Genomic DNA, 17,760 nt, shown 5'->3' on the forward strand with positions numbered 1-17,760 from the left:
AAAAAACTCATATGAAGGGTGTAAAAAGGTAAAGTGGTGGTGTAAATAGAATCACCCATAGGTAAAAAACGGGTGTCTCTATTTACACACCACATTTGGTCTCAAGACACATCACTTACTTAATGCACACCAAACACAATTTTAACTTTATTATTTTTGCTCAATACACACCATCCATTTTCAAATGTACCTAAAATATCCTCATCTTCAACCACCCCATCAACCCTAACCCTAACCCTAGTTGCCGCCACTCGCCTTAGGCCGTCGCCTCTTCCTCATGTTTTGGCGAATCTCTTCCTCCCTCCTCCACCCATCACTCTCCCTGCCTTACCACTTCCAAGCACACTCCCAAACCCTTTTCCACCTCATTCTTCCCTTCACCACCGGCTCATTCACCTCTCCATCATTGCTGCCACAACCTCTCATCCCATCACATCTCATATGCTACTTCTTCCTCTCTCTAAAAACTACCAAACCTACCCTCACCACCGTAACCCTCCCTCTATGAAGATCTTCCCCAACCCATCGGAGAGGAGCTTCTCGCCGAAGACAACTGCAGCGGCAAAGCTTCAAAATCAGAGCTTGAAATCCTAGATCGAAGCTTTGAATCTGGTTTGCACGATTGAACTCCTGCAAGCCCTAGATCTAGATCTAAAAACCCTAGGATTCTCTTTGGCTGTGTTTGGAAGTGTTTTGGAATTATAGTTCCACCTTTATACTCTAGTATGATGTTTGGTTTAAGTTTTGAAAAGTTAATTTCACCTCTTGTTTTGAAAACTCGTTCTAGACGGGCTTTTAAATTTTGAAATTTGGCCTACTGGATGTCCGGCCGGTTGACCTCTACAGTGCATTTTTTTTTTGATTTGCACTTGTGTGTTTTTTTTTATATTTTTAATAAAACAATATTTTTGAAATTTTTTTAAAAAAAATTATGAGGTTTTAATTGATTTTTAAGTTGTATATTTGGTTATAAGTTGTAAATTTTTGTATCAGATATCATATGTCACATAAAAAATTCTCCACTCAATTCAAAACTCGTTTCAAAACTCATTCATCAAACAAGTTTTCTACACTTAAATCATAATTCCAAAACTCATAAACTCAAACTACAACTCATATTCTCCAATCAAAGTTAGAAAACTCTACCAAACGCAATCTCTCTCTCTCTCTCTCTCTCTCTCTCTCTGGGGGGAGAAGGGTTTGCATAGGGAAAAAGGGTCGTTAGCGAGGTAGGGAAGCTATGGGGGTTGCGATGGTAGCTGGGTTTCAATGATGGTGGCCGGAGGTAAACTCAGGCGGCGGAAAGTAGTGGTGGGTAAAGGGTGTATTGACATTCTTTTGTAGCTATTTTGGTCATTTTATGTAAGGTCATTATTGTAATAAAAAATAACCAATTAATGGTGTATCTTGAGACAAAATATGATGTGTACATAGAAGCATCCATAAAAAACTAAAAGTTAACTCTTTTTTTTTTACTTTCCAAAAGACCCCTGAATGCACTTACCATACTGGTACATATATATATATATATATATAGAAAGAGAATCTTCCCCGGTACTTTATTCATCCACTAGTTGATTCAAAAGTCACAATTAATAATGATTACTAACTATTTAGACGTCTTTTGAAAAATCAATAAAAAGCCAACTTATAACTTTTTACCTGTTTTGAATCACATCACCTCTCATATTTTTTACCCACAAAAAGATAAAATAAATTTAAAAAAATTAAAAAGCTAACTGTTATCAACTTCCCAAAACACCACTTAATTATAGTTTTTGAATCAACAACTAATGCTGTGTTTGATTGAGGGATTTGAAGAGAGATTTGGAAAGAGAAATGAAAAAAGTAGGTAAAATGTGAATAAAATATGATTATATTTCACCTAATTTCACATACTTTTTCCCTTTCCTTTTTTAAATCCCTCCCCAAATCCTCCAACCAAACACAGCGTAAATGATAACTAGATGAAGGTGTTAGAGAGTGCATAATGACATAACGACAGTATCACCAAGACACAACAAAAATTTGTTTCAATTTCCATCCCTAAATCCAAGATGTAGTTGAGATAATCATAACTTCGCCTTGAAAAGTAAATATTGAAACTCTTGTTGGCTAATGTGATGCCAATGCTTTGAACAATTTACAGTAGGCATACTACAAATTATTAAAAAATGAAACAAGTCAGAAAGAAAGTTTATTTTGTCCACTAATTGCACAAAACATCCCTTAATCATGGATGAAGGCATTTGGATTCTAATATAGTCTTATATGAAGTGAACCATGACATAAATATTACTCAAGAGGTTGAAATCATCTTCTTCTTTCAGGGCTCCTCTTAAACTTCTAGAAATTCATCATTCACATTTCAAGCAGAGGCTGAAACTGGCAATAGCCCATTGTGCCTCAGCAGTGCCTCTGGAGAAGGTTCACGCCCTCGGAATTCCACAAAAACCTGGAAATATAATTTAGGAAATAAAGTATTAAAAGCTGAGAAACAAGGGAGTTTGGTGGCAATTAGAAAATTAAGACTGTTTGGATCTTGAATTACGCTGTGCTTTTACTCGGAGCAACACCAGTTAAGAACTTCATAAAAGAAAATATAGAAGAAGTTTATAAAGAAAAATGTGAAATCTTCATATCAAACCTCTAGTGGTGCTTTTCCACCTCCAAGAGCAAGTATAGTCTCCCGAAACCTGTGCCCAGTTTCTTTGACAGCCTGTTGCAAGATACGGAATGTGCCCTCAATAAATCATATATGAAATAGGATATTGTTACAAGTGCCCCAAGGAAATTAGTTAACAAAGCTTAAAATGATTGTACATATTTTATAATACATACTTCTATATTATAAAATATTTTTTAAAAAAATGTACAACCATTTCAAGCTACTTAAGAAGTGCTCTTAGGGTACCAGTTAACAAAATCTTAAGAAATATGCTTTCATACCACAGGAATTCAGATAGAAACGAAAAGGGATTTATTTGAGAGAGAAAAAAAAAAAAAAAAAAAGAGTTAAAATGTAATGCAATACTTTGAACAGCCTCACCCATCATCATACCTTATCATCATTTAGTCCAGCATCCTCAAATGCAGAGAAAGCATCTGCAGACAATACCTCTGCCCACTGCAAAATTTGAATATTAGCTACAAAAATATAATATAAACAAAATAAAACCTCACCGTATATCTTAGTCAAAGAGAGGTCACATGGTAAAACAATTTCTATCTCAATGAGCAAGCACAAACCAGGTTTTAGTAAACGTTTCTTAACAAACAATAAATATAAACAGAATTGAAAGAGTGACCGTGCAAAGTGAAAATAATTAAGAGAGAAGAGAGGGTAAACACTAACTAAGTAAACAAAAATATCTAGCCAAGAAAAAAAGCAACCCAAGAAAAAAACAAAGTTAGATATAAGACAATTCAGAAACAAATACCTTGTAACTATAGTATCCAGCAGCGTATCCACCTGATAACAAAGAACACCCACACCACAGAGGAGCAATAAGTCACAAAAATAAAATGAACAGTGAAATATCATAAGCAGCTAGCAGCAAAAGAATTAGATATATTGCTGACAGGCACAAAATTAAATTAGAAGGAAGAGCAAACCTGCAAATATATGGCTAAAACTGCAAAGAAACTTGTCCTCTGGTATTGGAGGGATCACTTGTGTTCTTTTACTAACCCTCTGATCAATATCATAGATTGATTCTGATCCACCAGGAACATACTTGCTATGCAGCTCCAGATCAACACATGCAAATCTCAACTACAAAAAAACAATAGGATGACAAAGAAATATAATTTCTACCATGTAACCAGATACCGTGTCTCCACAGACACAACCAATTCAATAGAAACACTTCACTAGAACAAAGAAATAGCAGACAAATAAACTTTATTTAGCAGAATAACTCCTTCTCTGTACACTTGTGTAACCTTTGTATATCATGATCACATGGAGACAGGTAAAATAAAACTCATGCCTACATAAAATTCAAACTCAATATTGAAATCATATTAGTGATTCAAGGATAATACAACAGATTTGCAATATAGAGAGAAAAAGGAAAAATACTAAAGCAACATGTTGCACTGACCTGACGAAGACTTAAGGAGCCTGCACGAAAAGTTCGAGCTGCAAGGAGCTTCCTATATATGTCTTCAGGAAGACACTCCCCAGTTTCATAGTGCTTTGCTATGCTCATCAAAGTATCCCTGCAGCAGTTGGTAGGAAAATTTAATAATATTACTAAATAATAAATCATACATTTGAGGCACTGTATTTGAAAAACAGGAGTAAGAGAACACACATTCCTACATCTTCAGGACTTGACATCAACTTATTATACCTTATTTTTATAACAAACTTGATAAAAGATTTTAAGGATGAATTTGTCTGTCCATCCTATAGAGATAGAGAGAGAGAGAGAGAGAGAGAGAGAGAGGAGTTTCCCAGAAAATATAAAATGTGGGCTTCAAACGCACAGCTTTTTCATACTTTGAAAGTATTGCTATTATCACTTGCAAGTTTTACAAACAGGTCTTACTGAAAGAGAAGGCGGTTGAAAGTAAACCACCACCAACACACTAGTTTGAAGTTTGTCAATTTAGAATTAGTAAATGATTCTGTAAGTTTCATGAAGGCTAGCATTTACATTTTTGTCTAAGCACTGTAACTAAATTTCAATACAAAAAATAACAGAAAAAGACATCTAAAAAAATTATTTAACATTGCAAGGAAGGAGCATTACCTATGATAACACCAATTTTCCATGAATTGAGAGGGTAATTCAACAGCATCCCACTCTATGCCTCGAATACCAGCAACCAGACCCTCATCCTGCTTCGTCAGCATATGCTGTAGTGCATGACCAAACTCATGGAAGACTGTCTCAACCTGCAAATAACATCAGCAATTTAAAAAATAAAACATTAAAGCAATATTGTAAAAAAAGGCAGAAGTTTTCAAGATTCTATTCAGGTTAAAAAAGTGCAATGGTGTCCTTCCAAGAAGCCTAGCAGAGAGATTCTGGTTTCATTTTAAAATATCTTATTTGTTCGATAATCAGTGAAACATTGCATAAAGGAGACGTGGCCGGAACAAACTCCAACTCCAATAAATATCTTGTCAGGTGTAGGGACCCAATGCTAGTGGGTTGGTCAGAGTAAATGTTTATGATCGGAGGTTAGACGGTAATGACAGTTTGCAGGCATGGTTTATTTTCTCAGTAGATTGTCAATGCGAGTTAGTCGACTATGGGAATGATTATTGTTCAATTAACGACAAACAGGTGCCATGGATGGTGAAGTATCGACTTGAAAATTCCAATATTAAAAGGGGGGTTACGTATTGTAAAATGAAGGGGTATCTGAAGTATTCTACGAGTGACATGCCAGAAGATTCGCAAATGAGGGCCCCCTCTATTGTTGTGTTATCTAAAAAATATACTAATGATAATGTTGATGTCTGGCATTGTCCTCCAACGAAGGCCATTCCGATTCTGACACGGACTAAGTCTGTTGGTTTACCGGAGAGGCGAAGAGATTTGTTGTTAGGAGGTTTTGGGGAAAGTGGTCCAGTCATTCGTGAACGCAGAGGTCGTCTGAGTTTGTTAGAGATTGATGTACGCAGAGGTGGTGATGAATCTAGTGATGTTGATCCTGTTCCGTCGATTTCAGAGGTTGGTGTTAGCAAAGAGGAAGTTGATCGTAGAGGATCAGTTGTTATGGATGCAGCAGAATTTTCTAATGTTTTACGAAATGTAATCATCAGTGTAAAAAATAGTGATGTGACTCCAGATGTAATAGTTGATGATAAGGGAAATGTAGTAAGTAAATAAAACTTTGAGTGGTTTCATAAATAAAATTAATAAAATTTTTCATTAATCATGACAGTGATTACATTAACATCAAACCATTCTCTCATTTTTAGGGACATTGCATCTAACCAACTATTGTCCTCGTTTGTTAATAAAATACAAGGAATTCCTCCTCTAATAGTGAGATCTGGTTGGAATTTAACAAATTCATAGAAATCTCTCTGGCATCCTACTAAATTCTTCATTAATTCGGTAGGTACTGTCGAGTATTTGATGTCGTCTATCACGTTGTAGACGGCGTCTTGGTCGTAGTCCTTGAAGCTCATTCTGCCGGAGAAGTAATTGTGTCGTCCGAGGCTTCTGGCCCAGGCGGTTTTGCCTGTTCTTGAGGGTCCTTCGAGGTAGAGGGAGATTGGGCGGATGGGCCTCTGCTCTGGTTCCTATTATCAGAGGAGGAGGAGAGTTCTTCGTCAGTATATAAATTGTTTATATTATTTTTGTGTATCCCTAATCTAAGGAAATCGTCTTCCCTCCAAACGGAGAGACAGCAATTTTGACATAACTCGTACTGAACGCAATTTCGACTTACAAAATATTATTTTCTGCCCATTTTTTTACTTCTTCATTTAAAAAAGGAAATGAATTAAAAGGGCTAGTATATGGGGGCCTCTCTCTTTTGTAATGATCCCTGAAAAATGTTTTTAATTGGGGGTATTTTGTGACGTAATCGGTGGGACATCTTTCTTTACAGAGAGCAAAGAATTGTTCCTCCGTTTCAACTTCGCCAAGTATTCCCTTCCAGAGTTCGTCTCTGTTTTTCGAAGGACTTCTCCCCTTAGATGAAAATTCTCCCCATTCGACGAACTCGCCCCCTTTCTGTATATACTGTCGACTTGCTGTTGGCGAGTGGAGTTTTTCTATATTTGGATGGTAGATCCTCCCATTGGTTCCAGTGAGATCGAAAAATCTCAGGTTGGAGGTTTGGATCTTCTTCGTGCATTGAACCATGGCATGAAGGTGAGGGTTTCCATCTTCATGGAGCTCCCTTGCGACAAGTATGTAGTATGGCTGACAGGCTAGTTGGAGGAGAGACTGGAGGAGTTCTAAGAGTTGTTCTTTTGGGCATGGCCATTGTGGGTAGGTGAGGAAGACATTCTTGGCATAAAAACGGAAAGAGAGCCGGCGGAGAGCAAAAACCAACAGATTTCCATGTATTTGTTAAATTCCAACTAGATCTCACTATTAGAGGAGGAATTCCTTGTATTTTATTAACAAATGAGGACAGTAGTTGGTTAGATGCAATATCCCCAAAAATGAGAGAATGGTTTGATGTTAATGTAATCACTGTCATGATTAATGAAAAATTTTATTAATTTTATTTATGAAACCACTCAAAGTTTTATTTACTTACTACATTTCCCTTATCATCAACTATTACATCTTGAGTCACATCACTATTTTTTACACTGATGATTACATTTCGTAAAACATTAGAAAATTCTGCTGCATCCATAACAACTGATCCTCTACGATCAACTTCCTCTTTGCTAACACCAACCTCTGAAATCGACGGACCAGGATCAACATCACTAGATTCATCACCACCTCTGCGTATATCAATCTCTGACAAACTCAGACGACCTCTGCGTTCATGAATGACTGAACCACTTTCCCCAAAACCTCCTAACAACAAATCTCTTCGCCTCTCCGGTAAACCAACAGACTTAGTCCGTGTCAGAATCGGAATGGCCTTCGTTGGAGGACAATGCCAGACATCAACATTATCATTAGTATATTTTTTAGATAACACAACAATAGAGGGGGCCCTCATTTGCGAATCTTCTGGCATGTCACTTAAGGAGTCAAATGTACTTTAAAACTGTTTAGAATTGTAATTTGATGTATTTTTATTTTTCATATTCAGGTTAATGGAGGTGGACGATATAAAAACTGGGGTTGTTGAAGGTGTTTCGGCAAGTGATTTCAGTTGTATTGAACTTGCGTTGCGTAATTTATTTTTTCAATTGAGGTTAAGATACAAACAAAAAAGTATTAAAGTTGATAAAATATTGATAAAATATTTCCTGATTTATTAAGAAGACTAAGAGGGGAGTAAGGAAATTACAGCTATACGACGAACAATTAAGGGACGTTAAGTTTGATAATAAAGGCGTGGCGAGATTACTTAATGGTATTGAATTGGGTAATAAGAGATCTGACCGTCAATCAGACAAGATCGTGGTTAAGGGTATCAAATTCATTGGTAATGTTCAATTGGGACAGGATGCTAAGGACGAAGCTGTGGTCCACCACGTGTTGTTTTTTGTCATCAGTGATAATAGTCCGTCAGATTCCGTCCCTACACCTGACAAGATATTTATTGGAGTTGGCGAGGGTAATCCTGAGACCTGGATTGTTGATCCTGACCAATCCGACCGTTTTCGGATGCTAAAGAAAATGAGATTCCAGCTCGATGGTGGCAAGGACAAAGAGTACGTTCGTCACGGGATAGAAGTTGTAGACCGGTTCTTCCCAATTGATGTTTGGACGGACTACAAAGATACGCTGTTGGGAAATGTTGGAAGCATTCAAAAGGGTGCCATATATTTAGTGGCTGCTACTGTTAGTGGAAATGAATGCAAAATTACTTTAAGGAGTCAAATGTACTTTAAAACTGTTTAGAATTGTAATTTGATGTATTTTTATTTTTCATATTCAGGTTAATGGAGGTGGACGATATAAAAACTGGGGTTGTTGAAGGTGTTTCGGCAAGTGATTTCAGTTGTATTGAACTTGCGTTGCGTAATTTATTTTCTCAATTGAGGTTAAGATATAAACAAAAAAGTATTAAGGTTGATAAAATATTGATAAAATATTCCCCCCTTTGCGCACCCAATGCTAGTGGGTTGGTCAGAGTAAATGTTTATGATCGGAAGTTAGACGGTAATGACAGTTTGCAGGCATGGTTTATTTTCCCAGTAGATTGTCAATGCGAGTTAGTCTACTATGAGAATGGTTATTGTTCAATTAACGACAAACAGGTGCCATGGATGGTGAAGTATCGACTTGAAAATTCCAATATTAAAAGGGGGGTTACGTATTGTAAAATGAAACGGTATCTGAAGTATTCCACGAGTGACATGCCAGAAGATTCGCAAATGAGGGCCCCCTCTATTGTTGTGTTATCTAAAAAATATACTAATGATAATGCTGATGTCTGGCATTGTCCTCCAACGAAGGCCATTCCGATTCTGACACGGACTAAAATCTGTTGGTTTACCGGAGAAAATAATGAACAATAACCAAGCTTTTTGGGGTACATATATACAACACAGTTTGGCAAAAGCTTTTTTAGCCACCTTTTTGTTTTCAGTGTACTTTAAAAAAAACATCAAATTTTTTTTAAACTTTTTATGTCCTTCTAGACTAGAAGACCCTAAAAATTCAAAGAAAAAAAAATGAACCAAATTTGAAATAAGTTCACCAAAGAGGGAGGCAGAGGGGAAGTCAAAAGGCCAAGAAAATTAATTTTTATTGTCTTCCTAAGCATTTTTTTTTTTTTTTTCAAATTTTGTTCAATTTTTTTTAATTTTTAGGGTCATCTAGTCTGGAGTTGAAATGGGTTTCATTTCAAACTACACAGGTTCTGACATAGCACATTGGTGAATACAATGGTGAACAATTGATATTAGTAGAAGGCATTTTCCAGGATGCAGTATTCAAAAACAGACATGACTGCAATATTTTAGGGTGATACAATAAAATATTAACGGCACTAATACTTAGAAAATGATAACCACTTTTAGCTCAATTCGGTTGGGTTAGGTTTGAAAGTCTAAGGGAAACGGAACCTTTTTTAATCCAGGCTTAATCGCATGACTGGAGTATGTTCAATTTACAAAATCGGTTAGCCCCAGACCTATTTTCTTCAACAAGGTGGCCAAGCGATCAGATCCTACCACTTCTTGCTTGTTCTAATGACCAAACTATGATTGTAAATAAATACTGCCTTGCTATATTGAAACTGCTTTTGGCCAATCAAACAATATTGAGACAATCAGGAGTTAGAAACTTCAGATTCAAGTCACAAATTAAATTAAATGTAATAATTTTGTCCACTCTTAAACAACCCCAAAATTAGGGCCCTGGAGAAGCCTTGTGCAAAACAGTTCAAGCTGTTGCTTGCTACTCCAAATCGTTTCCACACTAGTCAGTTCAAAAAACAAAAACAAAATTTCAGAGCTAACATTCATACCTCACGGAATGTCATTAGGCTTGGTTTGTTTCCTACTGGTGGCATTTGATTGCACACCATGTGAGCAACAGGCAACCTAGGAGAGGTACCATCTAGTGAAAATACACGACTTCGACCAACAACCTCATCCATCCAAGCACCTCCACGTTTTTCAGATGGACGAGAAAATGGATCAAAATAGAAGTATGCGATCGGACTGCTTGAAGAATCTTTCACACAGTAGAATCTCACATCCTTGTTCCAAACCTAGAAGGTAATACAATTATCAAATCAGAACACGAAACCATCTCCTATATTATAAGCACCAACAAAGATAAAGAAAGAAACTGAAACAAATTACCGGAGCTAACCCATCAGCTAGTTCGACAACAATCCCAAAAAGCATCTTTGCGAGGATGAAAAGGCCACCCATGACTTTTGGCAATGAGAAATACGGGCGTAATTCTTCCTGTATAATTTAACCAGAAAATCATAAGTTGCACTCAGAGCTCTTATAGATGCAAGGAGGAGGAAAAACATACACAACATTTACGCAAATAAAGCTAAAATTTCAAATCCAGTAACAAATTATAACAAGGCCATCCAATAGCTACACAAAAGTCGAACATAGCAAAAAGTTACAAGTTAAAACCCACAAATAAAAGTAATACACAAAGTTGAGATTCAAAATGAAAACTGCTACCAAAACGGAACATAAGAGAAACCGCATCTTCAAAAGGAACTAAGGAACAAAATGGAAGTCAAGCACAGAAGACCAACATGCTGGCATAGTGATATAGCATGGTCTTCACAGTTTATGAGGATTTCATCGAAGAACACGTGTTGGACCAAAAAATACAAAGATTTCTCTTCTCCTTTAATGGTTGTATTAAAAGGAAAAAATAAATGAATTATAATAACACATCAAACTAGAGCATGTGTCACACATCAAAATTGTGGCTCAAATTTCAAAATAATATAGAATCTAAGAGATAGAGAGACCCAACCTCATTTATTTCAAACTTTGATTCACGAAGCCTCTCACTCCAAAAGTTGATGTCCCAATGCTTCAAATCATTAGATTCAGGGGCACCTTGAGTTTGGCAGAAGTGTTTGAGGTCTTCCATATCTACAAAAACATATAGCAAAAGATCAGGCTCCAAAAGTGTCTACCCAACTTAATGAATTAATGCTTAAAAACAATTGTATCAGAAAAGAAGAATTACCAGCTATGTTCAAAAAATAAAAAATAAAACGCTTCAGATAAATTACAGTAAGGAAACTTTGAGTCCACTCCAGAACAATAGTAAACATAGCAGGGATAAACTAATACAAGCTCTGTTTCCATGTTTGTACTCCCACAAGCACTGTGACTAAATGATTACAGTGTAAACCCTATTCTACAGTTTGCAATAACAAGAAATGCAACACAATCATGCATAAACTAGCAGTGAACTTAAAGAATGTTGAGTAAATTAGGTTTCATCACATATTTGAATATTTGACTCATTTAATAATTCGGGGAAGTTTGTGTTGTTCTTAAATGTTAAAATATTGAAGTATATTCTAAAAAAAATCAAAATATTAGTCACTGGAGGGAATGAAATCCTACTAGAAAACACATTTTAAAGCTTCAAACATCACATGAGTGCCATTCAACTCTCCTTTTTTCTCTGGCCACTTATTAGGTTTATTTAGGAGGATGTACTAAGTAATTCATCATGAAATTCTACCGAACAGCATACCTTGGACTGCAGAATTCCAAGAAGCACTTCGAAGCTTTTCTAGGAGCTCTTCTGCTTTATCAACAGTTGCCATTTTGGTAGCCATGCTTACCTGATAATACCACAATAAGCCTATGAAAAAGAAGCATGTATTTGAAAATAATGAGTCATACCTCAGCATAATTATTGTAGCCAAGAAGCTTAGCTTTTTCCAACCTAAGCTTCAAAGTTTGGTCAATAATTGCAGTATTGTCTAGATTTCCACTAGAAGCACGGGATACATAAGCACGATAGACTTCCTCACGCAAAGCTCGGTTTCGAGCATGTTGCATCACAGCCATGAAACTTGGAGCATCCAAAGTAATCACCCATGGCCCATTTTCAGCTGTAGCGTTTTCATGTCCCTAGAGTAGTTGATAGAGACACATGAAGAAATCATAGACAGGACAGAAAACCAAATGAACCAGAGCAGTAACAAGAAACATGTTGTTACATATCAATATCCAATACCTTCGATACAGCTGTTTGTGCAGCCAATCCTAGAGCAGAAGCTGGCATACCTTCGATCTCCTTCTTATCTGTTATTAATTTTTCAAACTTCTTTGTGGCATCCAAAACATTCTCCTCAAATTTTTGAGATAGTCTAGCCAACTCCTGCAAATCAGCTCATGGTAAAAAGGCAAGTAAACATGCAGCCAAGAACTACGCAGAAGACAAGATCATATTGCCAACAACTTTTATTTTATCAAAGTAATTATTTGAAATCATAAGAGCTTATCCAAAAAACAACAGATATCATTTTCCTTGAAAGAGGAAGAACAAGAGAAAGAGAGATGCAGGTCTGGATTGCAAATTAATAATCATGTTTAACCCACACCCATCTGACCTCCCTTCTCTTAATAGGGTTTCCAAACATTATATAGAAGATTGCATAATTTTGCAAAGAGTTGAACTGAAGGCCTCTATGATTTGACTGACAAATTACTTTGAAATACGACACGTGTCACCATAGACATCCATGTGCTAGAGTTTCCCATCCATCAATAAGCTAATAAAAATGAGGATTTCTTTGCTTAATCCCTAATTCCCTGTCTTTTTCCAATTAATAGTAAACACCCCACACACTTGCCAAGTTGCCAATGTGTTTTGTGATGGATTGCATGAGCAACAACTTCAATTACGTGAATATGTCATATAAAATGTAAAAATGGAAAAACCTAACATCACAGGAAATAAGTAATGCAATGAGGAATTTATTCTGAAAGTATGATAGACATAAAGAATGTTCAAATTAGAACATGCAATGCTTCCTCAATCATATTGCTAAGCAAGAAAGCATACCTGTTTAAATTTGTTAAATTGGACTTTTTTATCATCTTCGAGAGAGACACCATTAAGAATCGCCTCTTTCAATTGAGCTGCACAGGTGCAAAAGTCCATAGGTTGTCAAACTCAAGTATTCAACAAACAGTTCAGACACAACTACTTGGGAATTGGGATATCAAACCCAACTATCAACTAAAAATTTCACGCAACATTAGTTCAAAATATAATCACACAATGCACAGGAATAACAGGATGTATCTTGCAAAAGGTGCAACTCCTTACTACAAGAAATAGCTCAAGGGAGTTTAATTGCAATAGGAAGTCATTTCCTTATACTTCAATGAAAACTTTAGAAGTAAAGCTAGGAGGGGGAAGCTACCAACGCACCAAAAAATGTACAAGGAAAAGCTCTTTCCATTGATGCATGTGCAGAAGTTTCTATTCCAAAAAAAAAATAAATATAAGTTACAATTAAAAGCATTAAATGAGGTCCCTTCCCTCCCTCCTACTGTATTATACTTATAGAATACATAATATAATGAGGTTTCTACCATAAGTCAAGAAGCAGCCAAAATCTTTTATTACAGCATATCTCTCTCTCTCTCTCTCTCTCTCTCTCTCTCTCTCTCTCGTGTGTTATAGATGATCTGATATAGACTTTTTTTAAAAAATATATAAAATGTTAAATTGATGAATGAAGTTCATGGGTTTGTCATACTTTCTCTAAGTAGCACGAAACGGGAGCGGAAGCGAGAAATCGTGAGCCGATAGAAGTTTCTTAGGTTGGGAGCGTCTTAGGGAGTGGTAATATATATATATATATATATTTTAATGCACATTAGAAGTTTTTTTATAAATATTTTTATTTTAATATACATTAATTATTTTATTTATTTATTATATTTTTTAAATAATGTATTATTGTTAATTTATTTTTTTATTTTTAATTGATATATATTATAAATAAAAAATTATAATAAATAAGGAATAATAAATTATGTCAAAATAAATAAAAAGAAAAATTATATATTTTTTTATCATTTTTTTTATTATATATGGTTTAATTAGATTTCTTTTAAATAGTTGGATGATTTATTTTATTTATTATATGTTAAAAAGTTAAGAAATAATAATTTACAAAAATTATTATTATATATGATATTTTAAGAAATAATAATTAAATATTTTATTATATATGGTAAAAATTATAATTTATAAATTTTATTACATATATAATATATGATAAATTATATTTATTATATATATTATATATGATCAATTAAACATAGAGACGAAGAGAGAGAGTGAAGAGAACAACGAACAGAGATGAAGAGGGAGAGAAGCAGAGATGAAGAGAGAGAGAGAGAAGCACAGAGATGAAGAGAGAGAGACGAAGACGATCGAGAGAGTGACGAAGATGATCGAAGCCCTCAGAGACGAAGGCGATCGCGATCGATAGTGAGAGAAGAGAGTGACGAAGGCAATCAAAGCCCTAATCTCAACACTAGTCCACTATAAGTTCTCTCAACAACCCTTCTTCTTTCTCCTCTCATGTCGACGTCGAAGGCTTGGGTTTCTCTCTCTCTCTCTCTCTCTCTCTCTCTCTCTCTCTCCCTCTCTCTTCCTCTCCCCTTTACGATCCCATCTTGGCATGAATCGCGTTTCTCTCTCCACAGAAACGCGATTCTTACACGTTTCTTTCTAGGAATCGCGATTCTTACTTGTGGAATCGCAACCTAATTGCACGATTCCTGCAACTAAGTACTTTCTTGAGCTACATCCACACAGAAGCTTTACATGGCTATTAATTGCATTATCAACCAACATATCGGGCGCATTCATGAACAGAAAATATACAGGATCCAGAAAAACCATACAGGCTAAATTGTTGTGCCTCTACAGATCTTCAAAAGTTGCACCCATTATGAGCAAGAAACCAGTCTCTACAAAATATTTATCAATTGATTCACAAAACAATAACATATTGTGGAAAAATCCACAACCAATCAAACCATTCTTTTCAGGCCTGCAATTGCATTAGCATATTGAGGCAGAAAGAGACGCAAGGTGGTCATTCTACCACATCATTATCCATAAGATGGGTTACTATAACATTTTATTTAGAGGAACTTGGCAACTGGTACACAGGTGATCTTCATAAGCAGGACCCTTCCAGTTGTGGCCAATGGCAGCAATGAAGCATATGATAAAATCAGAAAACAGAGAAGTATCATGGCTTTGTGAAACATGCTAAACAAGGTTTTTAAAACATTTATCATGACCGTGCTAATCACAAATTATTACTTGATCTGGCATGGACCAATAAGAAGGATAAAAACGAAAAAAAAATCAATTATCTCTTGAATTTTAACTTATAGTTCTTTTCTTCTCCTCACCTTTCTTTTGTGTCCCCCATCCCAGTGATTTACATGTGATTCCTATGGGACTTGCTAAAAATCCAGCACTCAAACCAGAGAATTGGTTTTTCCTTGTAAAAAGACTGAGTTTGGTTGAGGAATTTGGAAAGAAAAAATGATAGGTGTGTGAAACTAGGCAAAATGTAGATACATTTTATTCACATTTTACTTACCTTTTCCCTTTCTCTTTCTCAATCCCTTCCCAAATTCCCCAACCAAACAGTGTAAGAGCTGATGGTTTAATACCAAACCAAACACAATACAAACTAGGACAAAGAAAAGATTCAGATACATCAAAAATATTGACTATATCCCATGTGTAATGATGCAGAAAGTTCGAAAATTAAAGATGTACATAAAAATAAAGGGAAACGCATAATCTATACTATCTATTCTATACTATTATATGAAGCGTACAAGGTTCTTGGTATGAACCCTTTTGTCACAGATTTTCTTATTCCTAAATTACCCTTCTTCTGTAAGTGTTGAATTTAGACACATATCTATAGTAATTCATCAAACTAATAATTCAGAAAATTAAATTAAAAAAAAGTTAAAACTTAATCAAACACACTCATGGGTTATTTGTAGTTATTTGTAACTGTCAATCTGTAACTGTAGATTTCAAGCACACGCACACCCCCAAATGGGTGTGCACACCTTCTAGTAATAATAATAATAACAAACAAGTACAGAATTTGATGCTTACATTCAACTATACGTTTACGAGCATCACTCAGTGCTTCCCAGTCAGAAGATTCTCTTATTGCTTTAAATGCATTATAAAGTGGTTTACTCTGCCCCAATTTAAGTTCAAACTCAACTTTCTCCGGCTGCAAATCAAAATATTATAAGGCACCATAATAATTTCCAAAAAAAATCAGCTTTTAATTGAAACAACAAAGGTTTGGAGAAGTTGGTTAAAAATTAGCTTTTTAATTTTTTTGCAAAAACGTATAAAAAAATAAAGAGGTTATATAACTCAAAATAGGTTAAAAAGTGAAAACTAGCTTTCTGCCGAGTTCCCAAAACACCTAAAATGTAAATCTAAAAAGATCATTGCTTACTTCAATATTTAAGGGGTGTTTGGGAAGAAGCTTTCTGAACTTTTTGGCTAAAATAGCATTAAAGACAAAATAAACTAAAATAATCATCATATAATTTCAAATTCATAATTTTTTTTTTTTTTTTTACAAACATCATACTTAAAAAAATCCAACCTCTCCCTAAAAACGATTATTTTAACCTACTAAAATAGTTAAAAACTAAAACTACCTACTAAAACAAACTAACTTCCCAAACGAAGAACGGTACCTGAACTTCTTCGATGGCAGAACGGAGTTCAAGAGTATCTTTAACCGACTTGAGATGATTAACAGCCCCCCAAACCACAGTCAATCGATCAATAATCTTCTCCAGCGGATCAACCAGTTTCGGCCATGTCGGTTCCACAGTCTTCTCCAATTCAATCAATTCACTCTCCTACCAAAACAAAAATTAATCACCAAAACACACCGAATCGATACACATAGAGATATATACATACGAGTTTCTTGAGCAAGGCGCGAATCCCGGGGCGAACGTGCTTGGCCTCGATGGCATCGAAGGGTGGGAAATAGAAGTCTTTTAAGAGAGGATTCTCTTGGAGATTGTCTTCGGCGGTGGTCGACGACATTTTTGCGGCGGTGATCGGAGGAAGAGAGGTTGATTGACTTGACGAGGGTTTGAAGAAGAAGAAGAAGAACAGAGATCGAGAGAGAGTCTGCCTTGAAGTGTAAACTTCAATTTGAAGCGGTTGTTCGCTTTTGATAGTGCTGTGTGATTATTAATACAGTATATTTTTTGAAAAAATATGTGTAAAAAAATAAAGGGTTAATTATAAAAAAAAAAAAAAAAAAAAAAAAAAAAGTTTACTTTTCTAATATTTTAAAAAGGTTAATCACAAACACACGCTCCTAAAATTTATTTAAATTATAAATTATTTTTATAATTTTAAAAATTATATTACATCTCTTAAAGTTTTTAGTTTCATAATAAGTAGATTATTTTATTAATAAATTATCAAATTAATTAATAATTTTATAATTTTACCTCAATTAATAATTTAAATAATTTTATTATTATATAGGTAAACAGTGAGAAATTTCACTTTTTTAATTAATTCTCTTCAATAAAAAATTTTGACAGGGAAGTATTTATAATTTTCTAAACCACAAAGGATAATTTATATT

The 17,760-nt window shown here is 35.1% G+C and overlaps 1 protein-coding gene across 1 annotated transcript; it reads right to left on the reverse strand.

Moving 5' to 3' along the window:
• Positions 1-2,060: 2,060 nt before the first annotated feature.
• Positions 2,061-17,383, reverse strand: LOC114271569 (organellar oligopeptidase A, chloroplastic/mitochondrial). Its single transcript, XM_082867372.1, has 17 exons — positions 17,076-17,383; positions 16,844-17,011; positions 16,239-16,362; positions 13,128-13,204; positions 12,297-12,440; positions 11,960-12,190; positions 11,808-11,898; positions 11,070-11,191; positions 10,424-10,531; positions 10,084-10,329; positions 4,761-4,906; positions 4,107-4,224; positions 3,616-3,775; positions 3,441-3,472; positions 3,062-3,127; positions 2,648-2,719; positions 2,061-2,455 (listed from the first exon to the last, which is right to left on the reverse strand). The coding sequence occupies exons 1-17, from the start codon at positions 17,202-17,204 to the stop codon at positions 2,369-2,371; spliced, it is 2,121 nt and encodes a 706-aa protein (XP_082723498.1). The 5' UTR covers positions 17,205-17,383; the 3' UTR covers positions 2,061-2,368.
• Positions 17,384-17,760: the final 377 nt, after the last annotated feature.

This window comes from Camellia sinensis, chromosome 4 (genome assembly GCF_055761805.1).
Source record: "Camellia sinensis isolate YWXY chromosome 4, ASM5576180v1, whole genome shotgun sequence".
Classification (NCBI taxonomy): Eukaryota; Viridiplantae; Streptophyta; class Magnoliopsida; order Ericales; family Theaceae; genus Camellia; species Camellia sinensis.